Source organism: Corvus moneduloides, unplaced genomic scaffold (assembly GCF_009650955.1).
Source record: "Corvus moneduloides isolate bCorMon1 unplaced genomic scaffold, bCorMon1.pri scaffold_144_arrow_ctg1, whole genome shotgun sequence".
NCBI lineage: Eukaryota > Metazoa > Chordata > Aves > Passeriformes > Corvidae > Corvus > Corvus moneduloides.
The window spans coordinates 1-11,023 of NW_022436894.1; the positions used below are offsets into that span (position 1 = coordinate 1).

The 11,023-nt window shown below is 52.5% G+C and overlaps 1 protein-coding gene across 1 annotated transcript; it reads right to left on the minus strand.

Moving 5' to 3' along the window:
* Positions 1-355: 355 nt before the first annotated feature.
* On the minus strand, positions 356-9,988 carry LOC116438884 (bromodomain-containing protein 4-like). The gene is made up of 5 exons (XM_032097899.1): positions 9,644-9,988; positions 7,297-7,434; positions 6,608-6,743; positions 4,290-4,555; positions 356-748 (listed from the first exon to the last, which is right to left on the minus strand). The coding sequence occupies exons 1-5, from the start codon at positions 9,926-9,928 to the stop codon at positions 356-358; spliced, it is 1,218 nt and encodes a 405-aa protein (XP_031953790.1). The 5' UTR covers positions 9,929-9,988.
* Between the last annotated feature and the right edge of the window lie 1,035 nt (positions 9,989-11,023).

An 11,023-nucleotide genomic window follows, 5' to 3' on the forward strand; every position in this document is an offset into this window, starting at 1 on the left:
AATCCTGTTTTATCCCCCCAAACCCCCATTTTCTCCCCCAAACCCCATTTTTCCCCCCCAAATCCTGTTTTATCCCCCCAAACCCCATTTTCCCCCCAAACCCCATTTTTCCCCCCAAAAATCCTGTTTTATCCCCCCAAACCCCCATTTTCCCCCCTCAAACCCCGTTTTTCCCCCCCAAATCCTGTTTTATCCCCCCAAACCCCCATTTTTCCCCCCCCAAATCCTGTTTTATCCCCCCAAACCCCCATTTTCCCCCCCCAAATCCTGTTTTATCCCCCCAAACCCCCATTTTTCCCCCCCAAATCCTGTTTTACCCCCCCAAACCCCCATTTTTCCCCCCCCAAATCCTGTTTTACCCCCCCAAACCCCCGTTATCCCCCCTCACCTTGATGGTGCTCAGGTCCATGGGGTGCTTGATGATGTCGCAGTAGTCGTGCAGCCCCAGCGCCGAGGCGTCCACGGGTTTGTAGAAGGGCCAGGCGTAGGCCGCGTGCTTCTTGGCGAACATCTCCTTGATGATGCCGCCGCAGTACTTGAGCTGCTCCGAGGTCTTGCTGCTCTTCTCCACGGGGTGCTGCTGCGAGTCCGGGATCTCCTTCTTGGGGGGCTTCACGGGCCGGCTGCTCTCGCGGCGCGGGCCCAGCTTGGTGGCCTTGGGCTCGGCGGGCAGCGAGGACGACTCGTGGATGGGGTCCATGGTGGTCGGGGTGGTGGTGTCTGCTTTCCTCTTCACCCCTTTTTTTGTCTGGAAATCACCCAAAAAAACGCAGCGTTAACCTCTGGAGTTTTCGTTTTCGGGGTCGTTCCCACCCAGGTTCGCTGCCGGGAGCGCGGGCTCGGAATCGCCGAAGGCGGCGACTCGAGCTGGTGGCCAAACGCTACGAGAAGACGTCGGAAGCCCTTCCCTAAATATTCACTGGGAAAAGCGGGATTATTCCCGTTGGAGCAGCCGAGCTCAAGGCTCGGAGCGGCCTCAAGGATTTGGGATTTTCTTCCCGAGCTGTAAAATCTCAGGGAAGGTGGGAAGAGGATCAGTGGGATGGGGTTCCATGGGAAACTGGGTCCAGTGGGAGCTCCCCAAACCGGGAATTTCTGGACCAACCCGTGGCCTCCCAACCCAACCCCACGGCTGAGCTCAAGGCTCGGAGCGGCCTCCAAAAATTGGGATTTTCTTCCCGAGCTGTAAAAACTCAGGGAAGGTTGGAAGAGGATCAGTGGGATGGGGTTCCATGGGAAACTGGGTCCAGTGGGAGCTCCCTAAACTGGGAATTTCTGGACCAACCCGTGGCCTCCCAACCCAACCCCACGGCCAAGCCAAGAGTGACCACTTGACCACTCCAATGGCCCGGAGTTAGGAGTAATGAACAGGATAATAACAATAATAATTAATAAATGAGAGCAAAAAATAATAAATATGCTAATAACCATAATAATAATTAAAAAAATAAATAAAAAATCACAAAAAACCGGATAAAAATAATAATTGAAATAGTAAATAATAGCAAATAATAACAAATAACCTGAAAAGCATAGTAGTAGTTAAAATAAGAAGTACTAACAAACAATAATAAAGAAACTAATAACCATAATAGCAATTAAAATAATAAATAGTAAGAAGTAAAAATAAACAACGCGATAACCCTAATACTAAAAAAATAATAAATAATAACAAATACCAATAACCTCATAATAACAATAACTAAAATAGTAAATAATCGAAAATAATAATTTGACAACTATAATAACAATACTATTATTAGTAATAAGGGCAATAGATACAACAATAAATAATAAATCCTAAGATCGGGTTGAACTAATTAATTAAGGCTAATAAAGCCTTAACAACAAAAACAACAACAAAAAAACCCCCAAAAATAATAAAATCACTAATAATAAGCAATAATAGAAAGTAATAATTAATAATAATAATTCTAATAAATATAAGAACAACATCGAAAAGTAAAAAATACTAATAACTATTAATAAATAATAACAGAAGTAATACCACTACATTGCAATACCCAATTAAGCTAATTAATTAAAGCTAATAAAGCCTTATCAACAATAACAGCAACAGCAACAAAACCCCCCAGAATAACAGGATTGATAAGAAAAGATAAAAACAAACCCAGACTAACAACAAACGGTAATTAACAACGCTAATGACACTGAACCCAAACCCCACTGCCCAGGTTCGTTAACGAGGCGCGCTAACGAGGGGCAGAGGCAGCGCTGCTCACCTTGACGGGCTGCGTGGGCTCAAACGGTAATTAACAACGTTAATGCCACCCAACCCCAAACCCCACCGCTCGGGCTCGTTAACGAGGCGCGCTAACGAGGGGCAGAGGCAGCGCTGCTCACCTTGACGGGCTGCGCGGGCTCAAACGGTAATTAACAACGTTAATGACACCCAACCCCAAACCCCACCGCCCGGGTTCGTTAACGAGGCGCGCTAACGAGGAGTGGAGGCAGCGCTGCTCACCTTGACGGGCTGCGTGGGCTCAAACGGTAATTAACAACGCTAATGCCACCCAACCCCAAACCCCACCGCTCGGGCTCGTTAACGAGGCGCGCTAACGAGGGGCAGAGGCAGCGCTGCTCACCTTGACGGGCTGCGCGGGCTCAAACGGTAATTAACAACGCTAATGCCACCCAACCCCAAACCCCACCGCTCGGGCTCGTTAACGAGGCGCGCTAACGAGGGGCAGAGGCAGCTGCTCACCTTGACGGGCTGTGTGGGCTCAAACGGTAATTAACAACGTTAATGACACTGAACCCCAAACCCCACCGCCCGGGTTCATTAACGAGGCGCGCTAACGAGGGGCAGAGGCAGCGCTGCTCACCTTGACGGGCTGCGTGGGCTCAAACGGTAATTAACAACGTTAATGACACCCAACCCCAAACCCCACTGCCCAGGCTCGTTAACGAGGCGCGCTAACGAGGAGTGGAGGCAGCGCTGCTCACCTTGACGGGCTGTGTGGGCTCCAACGGTAATTAACAACGCTAATGCCACCCAACCCCAAACCCCACCTGCTCGGGCTCGTTAACGAGGCGCGCTAACGAGGGGCAGAGGCAGCGCTGCTCACCTTGACGGGCTGCGCGGGCTCAAATGGTAATTAACAACGCTAATGACACTGAACCCCAAACCCCACTGCCCAGGTTCGTTAAGGAGGCGCGCTAACGAGGGGCAGAGGCAGCTGCTCACCTTGACGGGCTGCGCGGGCTCAAACGGTAATTAACAACGCTAATGACACTGAACCCCAAACCCCACTGCCCGGGTTCGCTAACGAGGCGCGCTAACGAGGGGCAGAGGCAGCTGCTCACCTTGACGGGCTGCGTGGGCTCAAACGGTAATGAACAACGTTAATGACACCCAACCCCAAACCCCACTGCCCAGGTTCGTTAACGAGGCGCGCTAACGAGGAGTGGAGGCAGCGCTGCTCACCTTGACGGGCTGTGTGGGCTCAAACGGTAATTAACAACATTAATGACACCCAACCCCAAACCCCACCGCTGGGGTTCATTAACAAGGCGCGCTAACGAGGGGCAGAGGCAGCGCTGCTCACCTTGACGGGCTGCGTGGGCTCAAACGGTAATTAACAACATTAATGACACCCAACCCCAAACCCCACCGCCCGGGTTCATTAACGAGGCGCGCTAACGAGGGGCAGAGGCAGCTGCTCACCTTGACGGGCTGCGTGGGCTCAAACGGTAATGAACAACGTTAATGACACCCAACCCCAAACCCCACTGCCCGGGTTCATTAACGAGGCGCGCTAACGAGGGGCAGAGGCAGCTGCTCACCTTGACAGGCTGCGTGGGCTCAAACGGTAATTAACAACGCTAATGACACTGAACCCCAAACCCCACCGCCCGGGTTCATTAACGAGGCGCGCTAACGAGGGGCAGAGGCAGCGCTGCTCACCTTGACGGGCTGCGTGGGCTCAAACGGTAATTAACAACGTTAATGACACCCAACCCCAAACCCCACCGCCCGGGTTCGTTAACGAGGCGCGCTAACGAGGGGCAGAGGCAGCGCTGCTCACCTTGACGGGCTGCGTGGGCTCAAACGGTAATTAACAACGCTAATGACACTGAACCCCAAACCCCACCGCCCGGGTTCATTAACGAGGCGCGCTAACGAGGGGCAGAGGCAGCGCTGCTCACCTTGACGGGCTGCGTGGGCTCAAACGGTAATTAACAGCGTTAATGACACCCAACCCCAAACCCCACCGCCCGGGTTCATTAACGAGGCGCGCTAACGAGGGGCAGAGGCAGCTGCTCACCTTGACGGGCTGCGCGGGCGTGGGGATGACGGGCGGGTGCGGCGGCAGCGCCGCGGGGGCCGGGGCAGGCGCGGGGGCCGGGGCGGGCGGGGCGGGCGCGGGGGGCACCATGGTCATCACCGGCGGCGGCACCAGCAGCTCGGGCGGCACCGGCGGGAACGGGTGCGGTGGCGGCGGCGCCAGGGCGGCAGCGGGCACCGCGGGCGGCGCCGGGGACGAGGCCTGCGGGGCGCTGGGCAGCGCCGACGAGCCGGGCTTGGAGGTCACTGCCGGGAGAGGGGAGAGCGGTTATGGGATGGGAATGGGGGGAAAAGGGGGAAATAAGGGGGGAATATAAATATGGGGGAAAAAGGGAAAAGGGGGGATAAACATGGGGGAAAAGCGGTAAGAAAAGGGGATGAAAAGGGGACGAAAAGGGGATGAAAAGGGGGAAAAATAAGTAAGGGGGGAAAAGGGGGGGATAAATATGGGGGGGAAAAGGGGGGAGAGAAAAAAAGGGGGGAGAGAAAAAAAGGGGGGAGAGAAAAAAAGGGGGGAGAGAAAAAAAGGGGGGAGAGAAAAAAAGGGGGGAGAGAAAAAAAGGGGGGAGAGAAAAAAAGGGGGGAGAGAAAAAAAGGGGGGAGAGGAAAAAAGGGGGGAGAGGAAAAAAGGGGGGAGAGGAAAAAAGGGGGGAGAGGAAAAAAGGGGGGAGAGGAAAAAAGGGGGGAGAGGAAAAAAGGGGGGAGAGGAAAAAAGGGGGGAGAGGAAAAAAGGGGGGAGAGGAAAAAAGGGGGGAGAGGAAAAAAGGGGGGAGAGGAAAAAAGGGGGGGAAAAAAAGGGGGGGAAAAAAAGGGGGGGAAAAAAAGGGGGGAAAAAAAGGGGGGGAGAGAAAAAGGGGGGGAGAGAAAAAGGGGGGGAGAGAAAAAGGGGGGGAGAGAAAAAGGGGGGGAGAGAAAAAGGGGGGGAGAGAAAAAGGGGGGGAGAGAAAAAGGGGGGGAGAGAAAAAGGGGGGGAGAGAAAAAGGGGGGGAAAAAAAGGGGGGGAAAAAGGGAGGGAAAAGGGGGGGGAAAAAGGAGGGGAAAAAAGGGGGGGAAAAAAGGGGGGGAAAAAGGGGGGGGGAGAAAAAGGGGGGGAAAAGGGGGGGGAAAAAGGGGGGAGAAAAAGGGGGGGGAAAAAGGGAGGGAAAAGGGGGGGGAAAAAGGGGGGGGAAAAGGGGGGGGGAAAAAGGGGGGGAAAAAGGGGGGGGAAAAAAGGGGGGGGGGGGAAAAAAGGGGGGGGAAAAAAGGGGGGGAAAAAAGGGCGGGAAAAAAAAGGGAGGGAAAAGGGAGGGGAAAAAGGGAGGGAAAAAAAGGGTGGGAAAAAAGGGGGGGGAAAAAAGGGCGGGAAAAAGGGGGGAAAAAGGGGGGGAAAAAGGGGGGAAAAAGGGGAAAGAAGGGGAAAAGAAGGGGGAAAAGAAGGGGGAAAAGAAGGGGGAAAAGAAGGGGGAAAAGAAGGGGGAAAAGAAGGGGGAAAAGAAGGGGGGAAAAAAGGGGGGAAAAAAGGGGGGAAAAAATGGGGGGAAAAAAGGGGGGAAAAAAGAGGGGAAAAAAGGGGGAAGAAAGAGGGGAAAAAAGGGGGGAAAAAAGGGGGGAAAAAAAGGGGGGAAAAAAGGGGGGAAAAAAAGGGGGGAAAAAAGGGGGGAAAAAAAGGGGGGAAAAAAGGGGGGAAAAAGGGGGAAAAAAGGGGGGAAAAAAAGGGGGGAAAAAAAGGGGGGAAAAAAGGGGGGGAAAAAAGGGGGGAAAAAAAGGGGGGAAAAAAAGGGGGGGAAAGGGAGGGGAAAAAGGGAGGGAAAAAAGGGGGGAAAAAAGGGGGGAAAAAAAGGGGGGAAAAAAAGGGGGGAAAAAGGGGGGAAAAAAAAGGGGGGAAAAAAAGGGGGGAAAAAAAGGGGGGAAAAAAAGGGGGGAAAAAAAGGGGGGGAAAAAAGGGGGGAAAAAAGGGGGGGAAAAAAGGGGGGAAAAAAGGGGGGAAAAAAAGGGGGGAAAAAAAGGGGGGAAAAATAACAGGAACAATAATGGGAAAAAAGGGGAATGTAAGGGGGGGAAGTGGGGAAAAGGGGTAGGAAAAAGGGGGAGGAAAAGGGAGGGGACAAAGGGGGGAAAAAACAGGGGAAAAAGGAAGGAAATAGGAAAAGTCTGAGCGAAAAATCCCCTAAAATATTCCTCTTAAAACCAAGAAAAAAAAAAAACCCAGAACAGGGAAATCTGGGAATGAATTGAGGCACCAATGAAAGGCTCTGCTTGGAGCTGGGGAATGCCGGGAATTGGGGAATTCCGGGAATTGGGGAATTCCGGGATCCGTACCTGCTTCCTTGCGGGCGCGGCCTCTGCCCTTGGTCTGGGCGATGACGATTTCCGTCTCCTCCGGGGTCATCTCCGAGATTTTCTGCAGGAAAAGCTTTTCCAGAGCTTCTGCCATTAAGACTATGTCATCCCCTGGCTGGAAAAAGGGGAAAAATCCAGGAATTCGAGGGGTTTTTCCAGGTGGAATTGGCTCTGGAGCGATGGGATGGGGTTTTTACGGAGGAATTCTTGTGCTGAATCCGGGGGTTTTTAACAGGGAAAGGGAGAGGATGGGAAGAGGTGGAGGAGAAAAGTGTGGGGAAGTGGGGATCCAAAGGGGTGGTGGGAATAGGGGAAAATGGGAAAAGGGGGGAGAAAAAAGGGGGGAAAAAGGGGGAAAAGGGAGAGGAAAGGGGAGGAAAAGGGGGGGGAAGGGGGGAAAAAAAGGGGGTGGAAAAAATGGGGCAAAAAAAAGGGGGGCAAAAAAAAGGGGGAAGGGGAAAAACAAAAAGGGGAAAAGGGGCGAAATAAGGAAAAAAAAACCCAAGGAAAAATCCCTTCAAGTATTCCTCTTAAAAGCAAAAAAAAAAAGGGAAAAATCCCCATCCGGACTCGAACCACCCCAACGGGAATGAAGCTGAGCCCAGAGCCATTCCCATGGATTTCATCCCGGGCTTTCTGGCCCCAAATTCCCGGGAATTTCTCCGTACCTTGTTGTAGATGTAGCAGTTTGTAAACATCGTGTTGAAGTCCTGGATACATTCTTGAGCGTTCCAGTAATAATTGTTTTCCAAGCGTTTCTTTATTGTTCCCATATCCATCGGAGTTTTAATGATCTTATAATAATCCTGCGGAAAAGCAACGCACCGGCCCATGGTAAGGCTGGGGATTCTTCCGGTTCTTTCCGGGACTGAATCCAACTCTGGATCGTCAAGTCCGACTTTGGATCGTCGAGTCCGACTTTGGATCATCAATCCAACCACTGGATCATCAATCCAACCATTGGATCGTCGAGTCCAACTTTGGATCGTCGAGTCCAACCATTGGATCGTCGAGTTCAACTTTGGATCATCAATCCAACCATTGGAACATCAACTCCAACCATTGGATCATCGATCCAACCATTGGATCATCGAGTCCAACCATTGGATCATCGAACCCAACCATTGGATCATCGATCCAACCATTGGATCATCGATCCAACCATTGGATCGTCAATCCAACCACTGGATCATCGATCCAACCATTGGATCATCGATCCAACCATTGGATCATCGAGTCCAACCACTGGATCATCAATCCAACCATAGGATCATCAATCCAACCATTGGATCATCGAGTCCAACCACTGGATCAACTCCAACCATTGGATCATCGATCCAACTATTGGATCATTGAACCCAACCATTGGAACATCAATCCAACCATTGGATCATCAATCCAACCATTGGATCGTCGAGTCCAACCACTGGATCGTCGATCCAACCATTGGATCATCGATCCAACCATTGGATCATCGAGTCCAACCATAGGACCATCGAGTCCAAACACTGGATCATCAATCCAACCATTGGATCATCGATCCAACCATTGGAACATCGAGTCCAACCATTGGATCATCAATCCAACCATTGGATCATCGATCCAACCATTGGAACATCGAGTCCAACTTTGGATCATCAATCCAACCATTGGAACATCGATCCAACCATTGGATCATTGAACCCAACCATTGGAACATCAATCCAACCACTGGATCATCGAGTCCAACTTTGGATCATGAGTCCAACTTTGGATCATCAAGTCCAACCATTGGATCACTGAGCCCAACCACTGGATCACTGAGCCCAACCCTTAAATCCAACCACTGGATCACCAAGTCCACTGGATCAAGTCCAACCACTGGATCCTCTCATCCTACCACTGGATCATTAAATCCAACTTTTGATCATCTCACCCAACCACTGGATCAAGTCCAATGACTGGATCATCAATCCAACCACTGGATCGATCATCTCCTCCAACCACTGGATAATCAATCCAACCACTGGATGGAGTCCAACCACGGGATCATCTGATCCAACCACTGACTCAAGCCCAACCACGGGACCATCTCACCAACCACTGACCCAAGCCCAACCACGGGATCATCTGATCCAACCACTGACCCAAGCCCAACCACGGGATCATCTCACCAACCACTGATCCAAGCCCAACCACGGGATCATCTCACCCAACCACTGATCCAAGCCCAACCACGGGATCATCTCACCAACCCTTGACTCAAGCCCAACCACGGGATCATCTCACCCAACCACTGACCCAAGCCCAACCACGGGATCATCTCACCAACCACTGACCCAAGCCCAACCACGGGATCATCTCACCAACCCTTGACTCAAGCCCAACCACGGGATCATCTCACCCAACCACTGATCCAAGCCCAACCACGGGATCATCTCACCAACCATTGACCCAAGCCCAACCACGGGATCATCTCACCAACCACTGATCCAAGCCCAACCACGGGATCATCTCACCAACCACTGACCCAAGCCCAACCACAGGACCATCTCACCAACCACTGACCCAAGCCCAACCACGGGACCATCTCACCAACCACTGACCCAAGCCCAACCACGGGATCATCTCACCCAACCGTTGACCCAAGCCCAACCATGGGATCACCTCACCCAACCACTGACCCAAGCCCAACCACGGGATCATCTCACCCAACCGTTGACCCAAGCCCAACCACGGGATCATCTCACCAACCACTGACCCAAGCCCAACCACGGGATCATCTCACCCAACCGTTGACCCAGCCCAACCATGGGATCATCTCACCAACCACTGATCCAAGCCCAACCACGGGATCATCTCACCCAACCGTTGACCCAGCCCAACCATGGGATCATCTCACCAACCACTGATCCAAGCCCAACCACGGGATCACCTCACCCAACCGTTGACCCAAGCCCAACCACCAGCTCCAACCCAACGGTTCCGAGCCACCTCCGCGCTTCCCGGAGCATCCCAACCTCCTCCCGAACTCACCGGGAGGTTGAGCTTGACGGCGTCCACGGGCTGCTGGAAGGGCCACGCGAACTGGTGCTTCCAGAGGGTCTTGAGGACCACCTTGAGCAGATACTGCAGCTGGTTGGTTTGGCGCTTGGGTTTGTTGGGATTGGACGTCTCCGGCGGCGGCGGATTGACTCCGATGCCGCCTCCCGGCTGGGCCTGGCCCGGCGCCGGCGCCGCCGACGTCTGCGTGGAGTCCAAGGCGTCGGCCAGCACCGGGAGGTTCCGCAGCCGCGTGCCGGGGCCGCTCTCGGCCGCCATGGGGTTGATCCCGTTGCATTCCTCGCCCGATACCCTGCGGGACGCGTGGGAACGGGCTCGAGCTCTGGGGGCCTCGGGGTCGGTCCCGGGGACATTCCGGGGGAATTCCCCGGAGTTTGAGCCAAGGAGCTCGAGGAGGAGCCGAGGGGCGCCGTGAGGGTGATTTCTGGGAATTCCTTGGGATGTCGCTCGGAAAGGTGGGAATTTGGGGGAAATGGGAGAATTGGGGGAAACGGGGAGGAATTTGGGGAGATGGAAAGAAATTTGGGGGAAACGGGGAGGAGAACTGGGGGAAAATGGGAGGAATTTGGGGGAAACGGGGAGGAATTTGGGGAAATGGGGAGGAATTTGGGGAAATGGGGAGGAATTTGGGGAAATGCGGAGGAATTTGGGAAAATGGGGAGGAATTTGGGGGAACGGGGAGGAATTTGGGGGAAATGGGGAGGAATTTGGGGGAAATGGGAGGAATTTGGGGGAAACGGGGAGGAATTTGGGGAAATGGGGAGGAATTTGGGGGAACGGGGAGGAATTTGGGGGAAATGGGGAGGAAACAGGGAGGAAACATGAAGAAATTCGGGAGAATGGGGAGAAATTTGGGAAAAAGAGAAGAAATTTGGGGGAATGGGAAGAAATTTGGGTAAAATGGGGAGAAATTTGGGGGAAACGGAGGAATTTGTGGGAATGGGCAGAAATTTGGGAAGAAGAGAATGAATTTGGGGGAACGGGAAGAAATTTGAGGCAGATTGGAGGAAACTTGGGGAAAATGGGGAAAAATTGGAGGAAAATGGGGCGAAATTGGAGGAGAATGGGAAAAAATTTTGGGTAAATGGGAAGAAAATGAGGTGAAAAAGGAAGGAATTGGGGAAATGCAAAGAAAATGGGGAAAATGAGAGGAAATTCTGGGAATTGGGAAGAAATTTGGGGAAATGGGAAGGAATCTGGGGAAAATGGGAAGGAATCTGGGGAAAATGGGAAGGAATCTGGGGGAAAAAGGCCAAAATTCAGGGAAAAGGGAGAAATGTGGGACAAAAGGGGAGAAATTTGGGAAAAGGAGGAGAAATTTAGGAAAAAAGGACAGGAATTGGAGGGAAAAGG

Coding starts and splice junctions, on each gene's coding strand:
- LOC116438884 (XM_032097899.1), bottom strand. CDS start 9,928: ATGGCGGCCGAGAGCGGCCCCGGCACGCGGCTGCGGAACCTCCCGGTG. Junction 4,556..6,607: donor CCGCGCCCGCAAGGAAGCAG/GTACGGATCCCG, acceptor CTCTCCCGGCAG/TGACCTCCAAGCCCGGCTCG. Junction 749..4,289: donor CGCCCGCGCAGCCCGTCAAG/GTGAGCAGCTGC, acceptor GGTGATTTCCAG/ACAAAAAAAGGGGTGAAGAG.